The sequence below is a fragment of the Pelodiscus sinensis genome, chromosome 10 (assembly GCF_049634645.1).
Source record: "Pelodiscus sinensis isolate JC-2024 chromosome 10, ASM4963464v1, whole genome shotgun sequence".
Classification (NCBI taxonomy): Eukaryota; Metazoa; Chordata; order Testudines; family Trionychidae; genus Pelodiscus; species Pelodiscus sinensis.
Window position 1 is genome coordinate 48,442,514 of NC_134720.1, and position 19,865 is coordinate 48,462,378.

At 59.0% G+C, this 19,865-nt stretch overlaps 1 protein-coding gene across 2 annotated transcripts in view; it reads left to right on the forward strand.

Annotated features, from left to right (window-relative positions):
- The window catches only part of LOC106733031 (chloride channel protein 2), a 42,418-nt gene that overhangs the window by 8,983 nt on the left and 13,570 nt on the right, over nucleotides 1-19,865 (forward strand). For both annotated transcript variants that reach the window (XM_075938078.1, XM_075938079.1), the window contains exons 2-7: nucleotides 3,489-3,645; nucleotides 16,495-16,626; nucleotides 17,466-17,594; nucleotides 17,793-17,926; nucleotides 18,082-18,159; nucleotides 19,598-19,676. In XM_075938078.1, coding sequence (XP_075794193.1) covers nucleotides 3,489-3,645; nucleotides 16,495-16,626; nucleotides 17,466-17,594; nucleotides 17,793-17,926; nucleotides 18,082-18,159; nucleotides 19,598-19,676 — 709 coding nt within the window. The remainder of the gene's footprint in view (nucleotides 1-3,488; nucleotides 3,646-16,494; nucleotides 16,627-17,465; nucleotides 17,595-17,792; nucleotides 17,927-18,081; nucleotides 18,160-19,597; nucleotides 19,677-19,865) is intronic.

Sequence of the window (19,865 nt, forward strand, 5' to 3'; positions counted from 1 at the left end):
TACATGCTCCCCGCCTTGTCCCCCTCACCTCCTGGCAGCGTGGGCCTCTGCTCCCTGCACCCCTCCTCGCCTCTCTCCCCACGCCAGCCGGCACCGGGGCAGCCTGCACTCCCCTCTGGGATGAGGGGCAGGACGGATGCTGCAGTGGGCCCGGTTCCGTTCCAAGCCAGAGACTGGTGGTGCAGGGCCAAGGACTTTGCTAAATCCGGCCAGTCCTAGGTGCCCCCAGGTTAGCGCCCGAGGGAGTGTGTCGGGACTCCCTTGGGGTCTCGTCCCCCCCTCCGCCCCGTCCCAGCCAGGCTTTCTGCTCAGCTGGTACTGGCAGCCCGGCCCTGCCGTTTGCTGTCCATGTTCCCCCGCCCCTCCCCGTGGTGATCTCTCTGGAAGCAGACAAGGACTGTGTGATGGAGCTGCCCTTCTGCCCAAAGTGTCTCTGGGTCTCCTCTCTGCCTGCCCCCTTCCCTGCTCCCCAGGCCAGCTGGGAGCACATGTCTCAGCTTGGAATCGCGCGCTGGAGCCGGGTTCAACCCCAGTGCAAAGCCGTGCCTCTCTCCCCTGTGCCTCTGCATCACTGCTGCCTCGCCAGGGGCCGGCAAAGGTTCTGGTGGTTTTCAGAAGGGGTCAGAGATGAACGTGGGTGTCCTGCTGAGTCTTCCTTGGAGCTGCACTGCTGCACCTGCTCTGCCCAAGCCTCTAGGCCCTGCCAGCAACCAGGGCCCGTCAGCCCATAGCTTGTGGAGACAGAAGAGCTGCAGCGTGGGATGAGCTGTGTCCGGGGCTGCTGGGGCCCTGTGTGCCGGCTCAGGTGGGCCCATGCAGCCCGCCCTGGGCATGCAGGTGAATCAGCGTGGTCCTCAGATCGCTCCTGTGCCGCAGGGTCCGTGCGCTTGGTGCCAGAGCCGTCGGGCCCCTCGGCTTTGCTTCCCACGAGGGGCTGCCTTGGCTAACACCGCCTGTTGTTCCTGGCACTCGGTATCCCAGCACTGCCCGGGGAGGAGATCCTTGGCAGTGCCCTTACAGTGCAGGATCAACGCCTGGTCCGCGCCCCTCCTGCTGGAGAGCAAGGGCACAGGGAGCTCTCAGCTGGTGGCAGGAGCTGTGCCAGCCTCCGCCCCCAGGCTCCCAGCTCTGCATCTCCAGCCAGCCTCTCCCCTGCTATTTGATGTCCCTCTGTCAGGGAGTCGTCCCCCCCCCCCCCCCGAGGTGCATCTTTCTTGCTGGATCTCTCCAGTGCTGCCTCCTCTCTGCCTTCAGGGTGTGTGCTGACACAGGGCCTGGCTTCAGCCTGTCCCACGTGCCTCCTCCTAGCAGGACCCAACACCAGCCCAGGGAGACTTTCCCTCAGCCCAAGGATGCTGGCAGCAGCGGTGCTGGGCGGGGTGTGGACCCAGCCCTCCTGCTTCAGAACGACGAGAGGAGATGGCTTTGTCCCTAAGACGCAGCAGGCCTGTGGAACTCCCTGCCACCAGATCAGTGAGGCCCAGAGCTTAGTGGGCTTGGCGGGAAGGACTGGCCATTCGTAAGATCGGACCTGCCTGCAGGGGCGCTCAATAGGGTGAAGCTTCTGCCCCCCAACTGACAGGCTCCGAACAACCTGCTGCGGGGGGGGCGGGTTCATCCTTCACCCACTTCTCATGCGCCGTCAGCCCTGGCTGGGGGCTGTCAGTGGTTGCCCAGTGAATGCTCTGGGCTATGTCTGAGCTCCCAAGGCGACCTAGAGGTGACAGGCTCCATGTCCAGGCCTGGTCCCCCGTCATGGTGGGGCCAGCACCAAGCCAGCAATGGGCGACGGGCTCCAAGGTGTATCCCAGCACCTCTCCTCAGGCACAAGCAGCTGGATCAGCTCAGCATTGCGCTGGCGTGTGGGTGGGTGTGTGCATGTAGGGCCCCCCCCCCCCCCCCCCGCACTCTGGGCCTGCGCCCCACTCAGCACCTGCCCCATAGCCCACAGGAACTCCCCACCTGCTCTACATCTTCCTCCCCCCCCACTCTGCATCTAGCCCCTGCTGCTCTGGTCCTGCCTCCATAGCCCGGAGGGACCCTCGCTGGGGTGCACCTGACTGGAGGAGCTGGAACCCCCCGTCGAAGGGAAGATACAAGTTTTAGTGAGTCTCCCCTTGAGCCTTGGCAGCGGGGGAGCTCGCCAGCGCTGGGGCTGAAAGGAGCAAGCCGCCGGGCACAAATCAGAGCTCAGGGTCTTGCTGAGTCCTCTTGCTGGGCTAGCGGCTCAGCGGGGCAGGGCAGTGGCTGGGCACCCACTCAGAAAGGCGGTGCCCGGCTCTGGAGCAGACTGAGAACAGCCTGTTTGGCCGGTGGCTGTGGGGAGGCCCCTTGTGAGCTGCCCCCACCCCCTTGTGAGTATTTGTTGCTTGGGGGGGGACATGAGCCAGGGCATCCTCCTCTTGTTTGGAGTCCCCCTCTCCCTGGCCTGGGCAGGCTGGGGGCACGCCCTCCGCTGACGTCATGCTGCCACCTGCCAGCCACTGAGCCGGGCATGTGCTGGTGCCAGGCCATCCCAGCCGGGCGCTGGGGCCCCATTTCCGGTGCTGGTGCTGGGAGCCGCATGGCACTGGGGAAACAATTGCTATTGATGGACTCTGAAGCCTCCTTATCTGCCTGGCATTGTCCTGGCCAGGCCTCCGCCATGTGGATTCCCTCCCTTTGTGCCTGGGAAGGGAGGGGCTGAGTTGTGAGCTCTCTCTGCTCCCTTTGCTGGCAGTGTTGCCCAATGGGAAGAGCACAGGGTTGGAAGTCAGGACTCCTGGATTCGAAACAGCCAGCTCCCCCACAGACTCCTGGCCCCGCCTCGGTTTCCCATCCATGCAGGAGGGGAGCGGTGTGCAAGGAGCGCTGGGTGCCGAGACCTGGCCTTGCTATCTGGTCGCTCCTCATCCCTTGCTGCTGGCTCATCTCTGGGCACCACGACTCGTGCTGCGCAGGGGCACTGGGGTCTGGGCTAGGACTGACCTGGCCGGGCTGGGACACGGAGCCAGGGCCCGCTGGGCTGTGCCCTGATTGCCACCCGCTCTGCCCGCCCTTACCTGGGCCCAGGGCTGTGCTTGGTGCTGGGTGGGGTAAAAGGCCTTGCCTTTGCCCCAGGCAACTTCCATTCCGAACCAGACATCCAGCGCCACATGGGGAAGGGAAGGAAACCCAGATCCAGGGGCAGGGGGGCGATTGGGGGCTGCGGGGCAAGTACAGCCCCGTGCTGAGCAGCAGGGCTGCCTGCCTGCTGCCCCTCAGACTCCAGTGTGTGGGGCACCAGTGGGAGTGGATTCAGGGGGGTTGGGCCCCATGCTGAGCTCTGGCACATTCTGGCTTCTTTCCCCCAGCACTGCCTGTGTTGGGGACTGAGGGGCAACCTGCTGTCCTCTCTCCAGGGTCACTGAGCCCTGGTGGGGGCTGATAGGGCAGACCCCCCCGTGTCTGGCTGGTCACCCGCCCCCCGCGGCTGCCTGGCCACCCTGACGCTGCGCTCTCTTTGCCAGATGTATGGCCGCTACACGCAGGACCTGGGAGCCTTTGCCAAGGAAGAGGCGGCACGGGTCCGGCTGCAGCAGGAACGCCGGAAAGCCTTCCAGAAGGAGCACGCCCGCGGGCCGGAGCTGCTGGAGTACGACCAGAGCCGCTGTGCCCGCTGCCGCAGTAAGGAGTCCACAGGGGACGGGCTGCCCCATTGCTGGGGGTGGAGGTCCGCTTGTGAATCCCACTCCCCCATCCTCCAGCCCAGCAAGATCACGGCCTCCCCAGTCCCACACGGCCTGGGAATCCTTCCTGCACAAGTGTGTGCGCGCTCAGGCCTAGTGTGCGCACGACCACACTCCAGGGCACGCCCGGGCCCTGGTGCACAGTGTCCCCCTAGCATCACCCTCTGCCTCCCATCCCATCCCAGTCCCCTCCTCCCATCCCCTCTGGCCTTCACGTCACCGTGTGGCTGGCTCAGGGGTTGTGCCAGGGCTCGCAGCCTCCAACCAGGCACTGTGCGTTGAGCTCACCAGCCCCCTTTCTTCTGTTTTCTCTCGCTCCTGGGCTCTGGGTCCCCTTCCAAGTCTCCATCCCTGCCTGCCCTGCAAACCCAGAGCTCGGCCGTGCCTCCTGGCGGGAGAGCAGCCAGTGACCCGTAACAATAGGCTAAGCATGCATGACCTCACCCTGTGCTACACGGGGATTTGGGCTGTGTCCTTGGCAGGCCGTCGGTCGGAGCTGCCGGAGATCAAATGACTCACACGTTGGCATTGGACGCTCACTAATGAGGACAGTGACACCTGCCCAGCTGGGCACCCACAGAAAAGTGGCTTTCCCAAAAATAGCTGGCAGCCCCGCGCTGCCGGGGCCCAGGCCTGGCAGGGGGCATAGTACAGGGGGTTTCTGCAGGCACCACTGAGACGGGCAAATTATATAGGGACAAGGCTGCTTACAGCTCAAGACTAGGGGTTTTTTCCCTCTATCAGGCACCAAACCAGTCACAACACAATGGCAAACCAGAAAACACTCTCTCCGGGGTGGGGAACCTTTTTCCCATCAGGGCCGCTGACCCACAGAAAAATCAGTCGGGGGTTGCACACAACTAAGAAGCAAAGTAGAAGCCCCTGACTGAGAAGGACGAAGACCCTCCCACATTCCCCTCGCAACCAGAACCTGGGCGGCCCAGGCTAGTAGATTTTGTGTGCTCCAGCCGTGCAGCGCCCGTCTGGGCTCCCCAGTGCTGAGCCTCCACCCCCTGGGCCTAAGGTTCCCTACCCTGAGGGTATGAAAACCAATCCCACTGAATCTGAACAGGTTCTTCTAATCCCAAAGGACCAACCCCAGGCTCTGGGTGGAATTTATCCCATGAGCAAGTCAGCTGGCCATGGCTGACTCAGTCCTGTTTAGCAAACCGCATGGCCCACATACCAGACTGAAGGCCTGAAGGCAAGTCCATTCAGTGTACTTGGCGCCTCCCATGTTTTATTGATCCCTGGAATGTTTCTTGATGGGCCAATTAACCCGACTGGCCCATCCCAGACAAACTGGCTAGTGATGGTGTGGGTGGTACTCCAGGGGCTGACATCTGAAGTACAGACACACTGCTAATGCTCATAGCTTCCAATAAAAAACAAGATCCATGCCCACAAGTCATATAAAGAGACTCTGCCAATCATAAGCTTTCTATCGACATCTCCCGTGGCCCACTTTGTACAAGATTTGGGGCAAAGGTAAAACAGTGGTTGACGCAATGCCCTGCACCGACATCTCACGCTCCAGTAACATCACACCCCCAACACAAAATTGACACAGGAAGGGATGCCACAAACACCACTGCCTGCGACCCAGGGCCTTCCCACTCTTGGCTGTGTATCACTACAGGTTCTAATCCCAAGAGTGGATTGGATCTGCTCTTGCAGCCTGGCTGCTGTATGTCTTAAGACAGGTAGTTTTGCCCAGAGCTACAGAAAATGGTTGATCTATCCATATAAGCTCTGGCAAATGTTTGGAATCCAATTAACAGCAGGTCAATGTAAATATTCATGTGCTCCCTAGTGTAAGAAGCATGAGCCATGAAAGCAGTATGGCTGTGTGCCTCAGTTTCCCCTTTTCATGTGGCACATTTGGTCTGGGATGTGTTTTCTCCTATGAAAAGTTCTAAGATTAGTAACAGGCAGCAACTGTGAAATAAGGTCTTTTAACACATCGTGTGTCTTTATGAACCATTCTTAACATGTTCAAATGTTGTTTCCAAACAATCATGCCCATTGTACATTTTTACAATTTTTGGTTTCTGCAGCACCTCAGTTACGAAAGGTAACATCAGCAGTAAGAACAGATCCATTGCAAGTGGACAGTTACAATTCCTTTCATCATACCACATCCTTGGCTCAATACCATTGGAGTTCTGGTAGAGCAGGGTTAACCTTTGGCTTCCCTTTGCATGATTCCTCCTTGCCCTGCAGGCTCAAATCCTGATCTCCCTTGTTTAACAAAATCAATTGGCTGGCTGGGTGTGCCCTCTGCTAATCAGGTAATTAGCATCAGCACAGTTGATCAATCAGGTAATTAGCATCAACCTAGTTCCTAAGCTGATCACCAGTTAGATTCTCAAATGTCAAGAATTCAAAGATTGGCTTCTCTCTTAAAGAAATACCATTAAATTCAAAGTTCTGTTGCGCTTCCATCCCCAGCCTCTGCTTCCACATGGAATGAGATGTCAAGTCCACTAAGGTCAAGTCTACACTAGGAAACTATTTTGAATAACTCCTATAATAACAAAAATCGAAATTAGTTGTCTGCACTACGGGGAAGTCTCAAAATTAGTCTGAGGTAGGCTCCGTTAATGTGAATGTACTACCTCAACTTAGGGTACGTCTAGACTACAGGGTTTTGTCGACAGAAGTTTTGTCGACAGATACTGTCGACAAAGCTTCTGTCAACAAAGAGCGTCTACATTCAGTTCTGTCTACAAAGCTGCTTTGTCAACATGGCAGTGTAGACGCAAGGACAGTTTACATGCAATATTGCTTTCTGTCGACAGAACTCTGTCGACAGAAGGCGTTATGCCTCGTAAAATGAGGTTTACCAGCATTGACAGAACACAGCGGTAGTGTGGACACAGGTATAGTTTTGTCGACAAAACCCTGTAGTCTAGACACACCCTTAGAGCCCTAGGGAGTAATTACATTCAAATTACTCTGAGGAGTAGTTATTTCAATATAGTGGCACCAGAGCATCCACCCTGATGCTATTTCGAAATAACTATTTTGAACTTGGTGTTATTCCTGGAGGAAACCAGGAGTCGAGATTTTGAAATAAACGGCCTGTGAGTTCGAAACAACAGGGTTGGTAGTGTGGTCACTCCGCTTTTTAATTTGACCTACGGCTGGAAAGGAGGGTGTTTCAAAATAAAGCCCTAGTGTAGACCAGGGCTACAAGTGTCCATAGTCTCTAGAGGTGGGACTTCACCGGCCATCCCCAACTTTCTCCAGAGATAAACTGCACAGCTGTTCTGCTCTGCACACTCAGCTGCTCAGTCTTTCCTCTGAACCTGAGACACACACTGTCCACTCACAGACCCAAACAACATTGTCTTCCCAAGAAACTGCTCACACGCAGCTACTTGGCCATCACAGGATGTTTCAATTTTCTAACCATTTCTACTCCATCCAAACCCTTCTCTAAGGCTATTCACACTGGATCTTTCTAAACCCAAGTCAGTGGAGTCATTTCTAAACAGAAAAATGCTGGCTCCTAAGAACTGGTAGCGTTTTCAAGAACCTAAAAGGGTGTTTCAAAGAGGAGGGAGAAAAATTGTTCTCCTTGGGCTCTGGTGATAGGCCAAGAAGCAAGGGGCTTAAACCGCAGCAAGGGAGGTTTAGGTTGGACATTAGGAAAAACTTCCCAACTGTCAGGGTGGTGAAACACTGGCACAAATTCCCTTGGGAGGTTGTGGAGTCTCTATCTCTGGAGATATTTAAGAGCAGGTTAGACAGACATCTGTCAGGGATGATCTAGACCCGTGGTTCCCAAACTTTTCAGCATCACGCCCCCCCTTTCTGATTTTTGAAAAACCCTCGTGCCCACCCCACCCCCTCCAAAAAGAACTTGTTGAGCAAAAAAAAAAAAAGGAACTGAGCGGGGCAGCAAAACTTGATGGGGGGCTCGGTCGCCTCGCCCCCTCCCGGAATTTCTTCACGCCCCCCAGTTTGGGAACCCATGATCTAGACAGTGCTTGGTCCTGCCGTGAGGGCAGGGGACTGGACTGGATGACTCTTGAGTTCCCTTCCAGTTCCGGGATTCAATGAAACGAGTCTCCTAACAAAGACACTCTTGCCTTCTGCAAACAGACCTTTTTCTTGGTCTCCCTCAATCAACGTCACTCCCTTCAACCACAGCAAACTGCTTATCACCCTGCGGATCCTCATCCTTAGGAGCTTTACACAGCAATTCACCTTCACGTGGCGCTATGAGAAGCTTTGACTGCCGAGCCACCGCCAACGCCTTTGGAATGTCCCTGACACCCAGAATCATCTTCGGCCCACCAGGCAGACTTTCACACGATCCACTTTTGGGCAAATAGACTCACTAGGTGAAAGGTCAGAGGTACAATATCTTTACCTAGCGGTTTTACATCCCTATTTCTAATCCAAAGCTCAATTGACCTGGTTCGGTGGATCCAAGCATGACACTGCTACGGTAATACAGGGGGATTCTGGGATACTGCTAAGAAAGGTCAAACCAAGGCAAATTATTTAGAGATAGGGCGACTTGCAGCCCAAGACTGGGTGCCCTCCTCTATAAGGCACCAAACCAATCACACAGAGCACTTCCGTTTGCCACTCTTGCCAACCAAAAACCACACAAGCAATCCCCTTAGACTCTCCAGTACCGCCATGCCACCACCAGCACTGCTCCTTACACAGGGGAGAGGGTATGCAAACCAGTCCCACCAAACCCAGACAGGTTCTTCTGATCCCAAAGGACCAGCCCCAGGCAGAGTTTATCCCTTGAGCAAGTCAGCTGGCCAGGCCTGACTCAGTCCTGCTTAGGCAGACCCCATGACCCACCTTCCAGATTGATGGCCTGAAGGCAAGTCCATTCCATGCTTTATTGCTTGTTGAGTGTTCCTTGATGGGCCAATTAACCTGACTAGCCCTTCCCAGACAGGCTGGCTAGCTATTTGGTGGGTGGCATTCCAGGGGCTGACATCTGAAGTACAGACACACTGCTAATGCTCATAGCTTCCAATAAAAAACAAGATCCATGCCCACAAGTCATATAAAGAGACTCCGCAAATCATAAGCTTTCTATTGACATCTCCCGTGGCCCATTTTGTACAAGATTTGGGGCAAATGTAAAACAGTGGTTGACGCAATGCCCTGCACCGACATCTCACGCTCCAGTAACATCACACCCCCAACACAAAATTGACACAGGAAGGGATGCCATAAACACCACTGCCTGCGACCCAGGGCCTTCCCACTCTTGGCTCTGTATCACTACAGGTTCTAATCCCAAGAGTAGATTGGATCTGCTCTTGCAGCCTGGCTGCTGTATGTCTTAAGTAGTTTTGCCTAGAGCTACAGAAAATGGTTGATCTATCCATACAAGCTCTGGCAAATGTTTGGAATCCAATTAACAGCAGGTCAATGTAAATATTCATATGCTCCCTAGTGTAAGAAGCTTGGCATTGAGCCATGAAAGCAGTATGGCTGTGTGCCTCAGTTTCCCCTTTTCATGTGGCTCGTTCGGTCTGGGATGTGTTTTCTCCTATGAAAAGTTCTAAGATTAGTTACAGGCAGCAACTGTGAAATAAGGTCTTTTAACACATCGTGTGTCCTTATGATCCATTCTTAACATGTTCAAATGTTGTTTCCAAACAATCATGCCCATTGTACATTTTTACAATTTTTGGTTTCTGCAGCACCTCAGTTACAAAAGGTAACATCAGCAGTAGGAACAGATCCATTGCAAGTGGACAGTTACAATTCCTTTCATCATACCACATCCTTGGCTCAATACCATTGGAGTTCTGGTAGAGCAGGGTTAACCTTTGGCTTCCCTTTGCATGATTCCTCCTTGCCCTGCAGGCTCAAATCCTGATCTCCCTTGCTTAACAAAATCAATTGGCTGGCTGGGTGTGCCCTCTGCTAATCAGGTAATTAGCATCAGCACAGTTGATCAATCAGGTAATTAGCATCAACCTAGTTCCTAAGCTGATCACCAGTTAGATTCTCAAATGTCAAGAATTCCAAGGTTGGTTTCTATCTTAAAGAAATACCATTAAATTCAAAGTTCCGTTGCGCTTCCATCCCCAACTTCTGCTTCCACATGGAATGAGATGTCAAGTCCACTAAGGGCAAGTCTACACTAGGAAACTATTTTGAATAACTCCTGAAATAACAAAAATCAAAATTAGTTGTCTGCACTATGGGGAAGTCTCAAAATTAGTTCGAGGCAGGCTCCGTTAACGTGGATGCACTATCTTGACTTGGAGCCCCAGGAAGCCCTGGGGAGTAATGAGTTCGAATTAGTCTGAGTAGTAGTTATTTCAAAATAGCAGCACCAGAGCGTCCACACTTATGCTATTTCAAGATAACTATTTTGAACTTAGTGTTATTCCTCGAGGAAACTAGGAGTACAGATCAAATCCTGATCTCTCTTGTTTAACAAAATCAGTTGGCGGGCTTGGTGTGTCCTCTGCTAACAGTTGCTGTCCAGTCTTTCTCCCCCCTGTCTATCAGGTAATTAGTACCAATACATCTCAGAGAGGTAGTGGTGTTAATCTGTAACTTCCAAAACAAGTGGTCCTGTGGCATCGTAGAGACTAACCAAAATAAATATATAGAATCATGAGCTTTCGTAGGCAAAACCACTTCATGAGATGAATTGGAGTGCAAATAAGAGAAACCGAAATACATATAGCAGCAGCGTAAGTACCTGTCAATTGTAGGACCCATGTTAATGAGGCTAATTAACATGGGCTGGATGTCTCCAATACATAGCTTTTGATGTGGAAATGCTGATCTTAATGGCAGGAGAATTTGGCTTTGTAATGCACCAACCAGCTAATGCCTTTGCTTGACACCCTTACTCTGGGCCTAGTCTGTACATAAATTCCAGTTCTTCAGATTCTCTGTCATTTGTTAGGGTGCATCTACACAGCAGGGCTTAACTGGAAATAAGCTATGCAAATTGAGCTACAACAACTGCGTACCTTATTTCAAAATTGGGATCGTCTACACGGCACTTATTTTCGTACAATGAGGATTACAGGAGTCAGAGTAAGAAGTCCTCCATCTTGACAGTATTTCTACATTATTTTGAAATAACTGCCTGCTGTGTAGATGCAGATTAAGTTTTTTCGAAATAATGTTGCTGTGTAGACGTAGCGTACCCTTAGTGAAATTCCTTGGTAGAAGAATGACTACTTTAAATTCATTATCGAGTGACCAGGCAGGTTGAAATGTTCCCCGATGGGTTTCTGTGTGTTACCATTTCTGATTTGTGGCCATTTATCCTTTATTGTAGAGACTGTCCAGTTTGGCCAATACACATGGCAGAGGGGCATTGCTGGCACATATCACATTAGAGTAGGGCAGAGGAACCTTTTTTGGGTCAGGGGCTGCTGACCCACAGAAAAATCAGTCAGTGGCTGCTAGGGTTGCCAGATATTTTCACAAAAAATCCCAAACATGGTGGGGGGGAAAAATTGGTTGAGCAGAAAACAAACCAAAAAAAAAAAGGGAGACCAAACTTTTTTTTTTTTTTAAACAAGGTCACTGTGGCTTTAAATCCCCAAGCTCCCTTCTCCTCTCCCCCCTCCCTCCACCCCGCCAGACATGGCAGGGGAAGAATATCCCCACCTGCCTTCCATTCAAGAAAAAAACAGAAAACATTTTACATGTCCGGTATTTTGTGGGGTTTTTTACCAGACACGGACCACAAATACTAGACTGAGTGAAAACCGGACACCTGGCAACTCTAGTGGTCGCACACAAGTGAGAATCAAAAAAGGAAAACCAAACCCTCACTGATGTGGCTCTCGACTGAGGAGAAAGACGTCCCCACGTTCCCCTCACACACCAGAGCCTGGGGGGGCCAGGCTAGTAGATTTTGCGTGCTCCATCCCCACAGTGGGACGACGAGGTGGCTGGAGCACCAATGCGGGCTCCCCAATGCTGGGGGGCGGAGACCTGAACCTCGGGAGCCAGATCCAGGGAAGCCGGGGGCTGCCTCCGGCCCCCCGGCCTTAGGTTCCCCATCCCTGCGTTAGAGGACGTGCAGTTGTTTGAGCCTCTGATGTCGTGGCTTATGCGGTGAGGTCCTGTGATGGTGCCGCTTGTATAGAAGTGTGCACAGAGCTGGCCACGGGGTTCGTTGCAGGGGCAGGTTCCTGGGTGAAGTGTCTGAGGTATGAGGTGTGGCTGCTGGAAAGGATTTGCTTCAGGTTGGGGGGTTGTCTGTAGGCGAGGACTGGCCTGTGTCCCAAGGCCTGTGAGAGGGATCGATCGTTTTCCAGGCTAGGTTGTAGATTGTCCATGATGCGCTGGAGGGGCTTAAGCTGGGGGCTGTAGGTGAGGACCAGATGTGTCAGACTCCAATAACATCACAGGGGGAACCCCATAATGATTCCCGCGCTTGTGCCCAAGCTGAGGGTGGGGGTCAGTGCTCATGCCTGACCTGGAGGTGCATGAGGGTTACAGGGTCTGGGGGCTACATATTAGTTCTGCAGAGTGTCCCCAGGCTCTGGCAGGAGGGGAGCTCAGGTGACCCCATCCTCTTCCCACACACTCCACTCCCTGCCCCTGGGCTTATCCCGAACCAGCTGCACTGTAGCTGGGTGCCAGGGTGGGGAGCCAGCACGTGGTGCAGTCAGACCCCGGATGGGCGGGCCACTCACTGCAGGGCATGTTCTCCCAACGGCCGAACTCGGGGGAGCCACCGGCCTCTGCAGCCAGCTGTGATCCCCACCCACCACGTCTCCCAGCACTGGTGCCCCCTGCTGTTTCGAGCCGCACTATTGGCAGTGGCCACTAGAGGGCAGACGAAGCTGCGGAGCCAGCCCCAGCGCTTTGCCAGCCAGGTGCACTGGAGCTGGTGGGATCTCTGGGGGAGGCCAGGCCCTGGGGGGACCCGGGAAGGGGGTAGGCTGGGCAGAGCAGCTACCCCGGGCACAGGTGTGTGGGGCGGAGAAGCCTCAGTCCCGAGCTGGCTGCAGGGGCCAGTTGGGGCTGCCCGTGACCTCAGGGGTATTGCCACGCCTTGTGGCTCTGGACCCTGCAGCCGCTGGAGGCAGAGCAGTGTCAGGAAAGGGGCTTCCTGCTTCAGGATCAGCCCCTGCTTTGCTCAGATGTCTGCCAGGAGACCCGCCAGGGGCCAGGGAGCTGCCGCCACTGGGGCTGAGCAAGTGCCCCATGCCCTGGGTCCGCAGTCTGGCTGGGCTGACTTAGCCCTGCCCCCCTCGGTCCCCTTCAACATCAGGAGCCATCGTAGGCTCCGAATTTGTCCCTGATATTCTGCGTGAAAGTCATGGACAGGTCACGGGCAATAAACAGAAATTCACAGACGCCCCTGACCTGACCTTGACTTTCCCCAAAAATATCCCTGACAAAATGGGGAGGTGGGCTCAGCACCCCCTGCTGTTGGGGTATGGGGGTCTCCCTGCTGCTGTGGTGAGTGGGGGCTCCAGGGTCCCCCCATGCGGCAGCTGAGCATCTCTGGGGGGAGCCCCATTACCTGCAGCAGACGGGAGCTCAGGGGGTTCCCTGCCCCCATGGCAGCTGGGACTTCTGCGGCGCCTCCCTGCCATGGCTGGGGGCTTCAGGGTCCTCCCCCTGGGCTGGGAGCTGCTGGGGGCCAGCTAGAAGCCCCAGCCCCAGAGGAAACGTCACAGAGGTCTGCCCACTGTGGACTCTGTGACTTCCGTGTCCTAGTAATAGCTGCAGTCTTCATCCCTCTGGCCTGACTTCCACCTCCCCCGCTGCGCTGCAGAAGTGCCCCCATCCTTGCCCTGTTCTCCCCCCACAGGGGCGCCCCGGGCTGCCTCTCCGCCGCAAGCCGCAGAGAGCTGTCTGTGCAGCGCGGGGCCGCCTCCGCCTCGCTTCCCCGCACCTCCCGCTCCCCGGAGACCTTGCAGGCACTTAGCGAGCGATTAGCAGCCACACGCTCTGTGCAGCGTGCGCCGGGCGGGGAGGAGGAAAGGCAGCCAGCGGGGAGCCAGAGGAGACTGACAGCCCCAGCCTGTCTCCCTGCGCCTGGCCTCGGGGGGAGCCTTGGCTATGGAGCAGGGCTGTGGTCGTAGTCTAGAAGCTCCACACCCCGTCACTTTGCAGCCTGTAATATTCTCTCATATAATGTTCCACATGCTGACACTACTCTCCCCTTCCCCCACGCATTCTTCTGAGATGACACCTGGCCTGACGCTAGGGGGCGCTGTGCTGCTGCGGCCTCACTGCACCCTGCCCATCTCCAGGTCCCCAGGCTGGCACTAGGGGGCGCTGTGCTGCTGCGGCCTCACTGCACCCTGCCCATCTCCAGGTCCCCAGGCTGGCACTAGGGGGCGCTGTGCTGCTGCGGCCTCACTGCACCCTGCCCATCTCCAGGTCCCCAGGCTGGCACTAGGGGGCGCTGTGCTGCTGCAGCCTTACTGCACCCTGCCCATCTCCAGGTCCCCAGGCTGGCACTAGGGGGCGCTGTGCTGCTGCTGCCTCCCTGCACCCTGCCCATCTCCAGGTCCCCAGGCTGGCACTAGGGGGCGCTGTGCTGCTGCTGCCTCCCTGCACCCTGCCCATCTCCAGGTCCCCAGGCTGGCACTAGGGGGCGCTGTGCTGCTGCTGCCTCCCTGCACCCTGCCCATCTCCAGGTCCCCAGGCTGGCACTAGGGGGCGCTGTGCTGCTGCTGCCTCCCTGCACCCTGCCCATCTCCAGGTCCCCAGGCTGGCACTAGGGGGCGCTGTGCTGCTGCTGCCTCCCTGCACCCTGCCCATCTCCAGGTCCCCAGGCTGGCACTAGGGGGCGCTGTGCTGCTGCGGCCTTACTGCACCTTGCCCATCTCCAGGTCCCCAGGCTGGCACTAGGGGGCGCTGTGCTGCTGCTGCCTCACTGCACCCTGCCCATCTCCAGGTCCCCAGGCTGGCACTAGGGGGCGCTGTGCTGCTGCGGCCTTACTGCACCTTGCCCATCTGCAGGTCCCCAGGCTGGCACTAGGGGGCGCTGTGCTGCTGCTGCTTCACTGCACCCTGCCCATCTCCAGGTCCCCAGGCTGGCACTAGGGGGCGCTGTGCTGCTGCTGCCTCCCTGCACCCTGCCTTCTCCAGGTCCCCAGGCTGGCACTAGGGGGCGCTGTGCTGCTGCTGCCTCACTGCACCCTGCCCATCTCCAGGTCCCCAGGCTGGCACTAGGGGGCGCTGTGCTGCTGCTGCCTCACTGCACTCTGCCCATCTCCAGCCACACAGCCTGACGCTAGGAGGCACTGTGGTGCATCCCTGCTGCACTCTGCCTATCTCCAGGCTGACACTAGGGGGCGCTATGGTGCTGCTGTCCCTTTGCACCCTGCCCATCTCCAGGTCCCCAGGCTGACACTAGGGGGCGCTTTGCTGTTGCTGCCCTACTGCACTCTGCCCATCTCCAGCCACACAGCCTGATGCTAGGGGGCGCTGTGGTGCTTTCCTGCTGCACCCTGCTTATCTCCAGGCTGACCATAGGGGGCGCTGTGGTGCTGCCCCACTGCACCCTGCCCATCCCCAGGCTGACACTAGAGGGCGCTGTGCTACTGCCTTACAGCACCCTGCCCATCTCCAGCCACACAGCCTGACGCTAGGGGGCGCTGTGCCAGCTCCTTTCCCGTGCCCCAGCCCTGGAGTTCTCGCACTACCCCGGCATGGCATTGGCAGTCTCTCTGCTGTGGCAGGCCCCTGAGTGATGTAAATGTCAGCGCCTGGGGTTGTCTGGCGGGTGAGACAAGCAGACTGTGAGTCTTGGTCTGCAGCCATCTCTGCTGCGCTGTCCACAGCTCAGCTCCCATCTTGAATTGGCACTAGGGGCATCTTTGCTCAGCGCTGGGGAGCATTGGCAGAGTTGGGAGGGTGGGCACACCTAGAGGTGGGCTAGCAGGGGCTGTGGGTGGGGACTAAGAGGCACAGCAGAGCTGTGGGGTGGGGGGACCGTGTCCCCAGCATCTCCCATCTCTGTGCTTCCCGGGCCAAGGGGGGCTCTGGGCTGGAGCAGATTCAGTGGTGGGTGGATGAGCGCAATGCTGAGCCCTCCTCTCTGCCATCCTGCCCTAGCTGGGGGCGCGGGGCTGGGCTGCTCTGCCTGGCCCTCCCTCCAGCACTTCAGCGCGGCTGAGGCCTGGGCGAGAGCAGGCGAGTGAACACGAGCTGAACTGTGCCCCGGCGCTCAAAGTACCACAGGGGCCAGCCTCCTCCCCTGTGCCTGGGCCAGCTCCTAGGGTGGGCAAAGGCCCCTGGGTTCCCCCAGGGAGCGTTGGGCCAGCTTCTCCTTCCCCTGGGTCCTTCTGGCCAGCGCCCTCCTGGAGCCAGGGTCTCTGCTCCCCTCTGCCCCAGGGTGTCCCTGCCCCTGGAGCTCCTGGCTGCCCTGAGTGCTCTGACTTCTCTCCTCTAAGCTCCCCCCCCCACACACACACCACCTCTGCGAGGTCCCTGTGGCCAGGACAGGAGTCGGGAGGAATAGCTGGAGCGGGCACAGGCTGCCTCTGCCCATCCCCTGTGCCCTGCCTCGAGGAGCTGGCATGGAATTCAGCTGCAGTAACCCCTGAGGCTCTGCCCAGCCTGGGTCCTGGATGCTCTCCCAATCTCCCCCCCCCCCCTCGCATGCCCAATGGCCCATAGCTGGATCACTACAAAGAGACTGTGTGGGGAGGCTGCCATATTGTCAGTCAGTCTGATCTGTGCCCATCCCCACGGTGTCTGGGCACCAGTGTGAAAGACAGCCTTTTGCTCCCTGGGCTGAGCAGGGAGGATGGGCCCTCCCCCCCATTCAGCTCCCACACTCTCCCCGCAGTCTGCACCGTGCGATGCCAGAAGTTCCTCATCTCCAAGGTGGGCGAGGACTGGATCTTCCTCATTCTGCTGGGGCTGGTCATGGCGCTGGTGAGCTGGGCCATGGACTTCGCCATAGCCACCTGCCTGCAAGGTGAGGGGGGCTGGGAGCCATTCGCCAAATACCCACAGCGCGAGCCAGGCAGCTGGTCTGCTTGGCACCCTGAGGGCACAGCCAGGATGGCCCAGGGATAAAGTCATTTGAGGGGAGGCCTGGGTAGGTGTCAGCCGGGGGGGGGCCCAGGTGGGGGCTGGGTAGGTGTCAGCCAGGAGGCGGAGTCCCAGGGGGCTGGGTAGGTGTCAGCCAGGGGAGCGGGGCCCAGGTGGGGGCTGGGTAGGTGTCAGCCAGGAGGCGGAGTCCCAGGAGGCTGGGTAGGTGTCAGCCAGGGGGCGGGACCCCAGGGGGCTGGGTAGGTGTCAGCCAGGGGGCGGGACCCCAGGGGGCTGGGTAGGTGTCAGCCAGGGGGCGGGGCCCAGGTGGGGGCTGGGTAGGTGTCAGCCAGGGGGCGGGACCCCAGGGGGCTGGGTAGGTGTCAGCCAGGGGGCGGGTCCCAGGTGGGGGCTGGGTAGGTGTCAGCCAGGAGGCGGAGTCCCAGGAGGCTGGGTAGGTGTCAGCCAGGGGGGCGGGGCCCAGGTGGGGGCTGGGTAGGTGTCAGCCAGGGGGCGGCCCCCAGGGGGGCTGGGTAGGTGTCGGCCGGAGGTGGCCTCAGGTGGAGGCTGGACATGGGTCCGCAGGGTGGCCGGGTGTTGCTAGAGTCTCCCCCGTGGGTGCGGGTTCAGCCCCGGGACATGGTGGCTCCCGGCGGTGGTAGCGTTTTGCCTCTTTGGATGAGGCCCTGTTGCCCTCCCTTGGGGGGCGATCCCCGGAGGGGGGCAGCCAGCGACCCTGATCCAAGCGAGCCCCCTCTGTGACCCTCCCCCATTTCCCCGCAGCCCAGAAGTGGATGTACGGGGGCCTGGACACCAACATCTTCCTGCAGTACATGGCCTGGATCACCTACCCTGTGGTGCTCATCACCTTCTCAGCCGGCTTCACCCAGATCCTGGCCCCGCAGGCCGTGGGTAGGAGCCGCTCCCTGCCCCGGGATCACCAGCCTGCTCTGCGGGGCCACGCCGGGGTCACTCCCCCCTCCTGTGCCCGGCTCGCCAGCCTGGGGTGGGGGCTGGATTTCCCCCCTCCCCACAAACAGCGATGGGGGAGGAGGGGCTCCCTGAGGGGTCCTGCCCCCTCTCCGGGTGCTCACCTCCCCCCTTCCCCAGGCTCCGGCATCCCCGAGATGAAGACCATCCTCCGTGGCGTGGTGCTGAAGGAGTATCTCACCCTCAAAACCTTCGTGGCCAAGGTCATCGGCCTGACCTGCGCGCTGGGCAGCGGGATGCCCCTGGGCAAGGAGGTAAGAGGGGCCGGGGAGCGGCTGGGCCATGTCTGGAGGGGGCGCAGGCTGTGGGCCAGGTGCACTGGGTGGGCAGCCCAGCTGGGGGGTGCCCGCGAGGCGCCCAGCTTCCGGCTGGTTGCCCGGGGTAACCGTCCCTGGCGCTCTCCCCACAGGGGCCCTTCGTCCACATCGCCAGCATGTGCGCCGCCCTGCTCTGCAAATTCCTCTCCCTCTTCGGAGGCATCTACGAGGTGAGAGGCCGACGCTGTGCGGCCGGTGGGTGCCAAGGGAGCGGTGCCCGGGCAGGCCCAGGCTGGGATCCCCTGGGCTAGGGCTTGTTCTCTCTGACCCTGGCAGGGGAGCCCCAGGAGGGGTGTCTCTGGGCGTGGCTGGGTCATGACTGTGCCCTGTGGAGGGGTGTCTGGGCATGGTAGGGGCATGTCTGTGCCCTGTGGGGGTGTCTGTGGGCGTGGTGGGGGTGAGGCTGTGCCCTGTGGGGGTGTCTGGGCGTGGTGGGGGTGTCTGAGCCCTGTGGGGGTGTCTGGGCGTGGCGGGGGTGATGCTGTGCCCTGTGGGGTGTCTGGGCGTGGCAGGGGTGATGCTGTGCCCTGTGGGGGTGTCTGGTTGTGGCGGGGTTGTGTCTGTGCCCTGTGGGGTGTCTGGGCGTGGCGGGGGTGAGGCTGTGCCCTGTGGGGTGTCTGGGCGTGGCGGGGGCGTGTCTGTGCCCTGTGGGGGTGTCTGGGCGTGGCGGGGGCGTGTCTGTGCCCTTTGGGGTGTCTGGGCGTGGTGGGGTTGTGTCTGTGCCCTGTGGGGTGTCTGGGCGTGGCGGGGGCGTGTCTGTGCCCTTTGGGGTGCCTGGGCGTGGTGGGGTTGTGTCTGTGCCCTGTGGGGTGTCTGGGCGTGGCGGGGGCGTGTCTGTGCCCTTTGGGGTGTCTGTGGGCGTGGCGGGGTTGTGTCTGTGCCCTGTGGGGGTGTCTGGGCATGGCGGGGTTGTGCCTGTGCCCTGTGGGGTGTCTGGGCGTGGCGGGGGCGATGCTGTGCCCTGTTGGGGTGTCTGGGCATGGCGGGGTTGTGTCTGTGCCCTGTGGGGTGTCTGGGCGTGGCGGGGGCGTGTCTGTGCCCTGTTGGGGTGTCTGGGCGTGGCAGGGGTGATGCTGTGCCCTGTGGGGTGTCTGGGCGTGGCGGGGGCGTGTCTGTGCCCTGTGGGGTGTCTGGGCGTGGCGGGGGCGTGTCTGTGCCCTGTGGGGTGTCTGGGCGTGGCAGGGGCGTGGCTGTGCCCTGTGGGGTGTCTGGGCGTGGCGGGGGCGTGTCTGTGCCCTGTGGGGTGTCTGGGCGTGGCGGGGGCGTGTCTGTGCCCTGTGGGGGTGTCTGGGCGTGGCGGGGTTGTGGCTGTGCCCTGTGGGGTGTCTGGGCGTGGCGGGAGCGTGTCTGTGCCCTGTGGGGTGTCTGGGCGTGGCGGGGGCGTGTCTGTGCGTGGCGGGGGCGTGTCTGGGCGTGGCGGGAGCGTGTCTGTGCCCTGTGGGGTGTCTGGGCGTGGCGGGGTTGTGTCTGTGCCCTGTGGGGTGTCTGGGCGTGGCGGGGGCGTGTCTGTGCCCTTTGGGGTGTCTGTGGGCGTGGCTGCCCGGAGCGTTTCCACGGGGGGCTCTTGCTGGCCACTGCTCTCGACTGTCTCCTGCTCTCCCCTTGCAGAACGAGTCCCGCAATATCGAGATGCTGGCGGCTGCCTGTGCCGTGGGCGTCGGCTGCTGCTTTGCTGCCCCCATCGGAGGTAGGGCCGGCCATGCAGGCTGTGGGGCTGGGCCCTGCCTGCCCCTTCCCCCTCCGCCCCGCCAGATCCCATAGCGCCCCTCGGCTCGGAGCTAACCTCACCCTCCAGCGGAGCTGCCGTCCCAGAGGCCTCAGCAGGCAGCCTGGGAGCAGTGCCGCCGCCTACGCACCCCACCGCCCCGAGATCCTG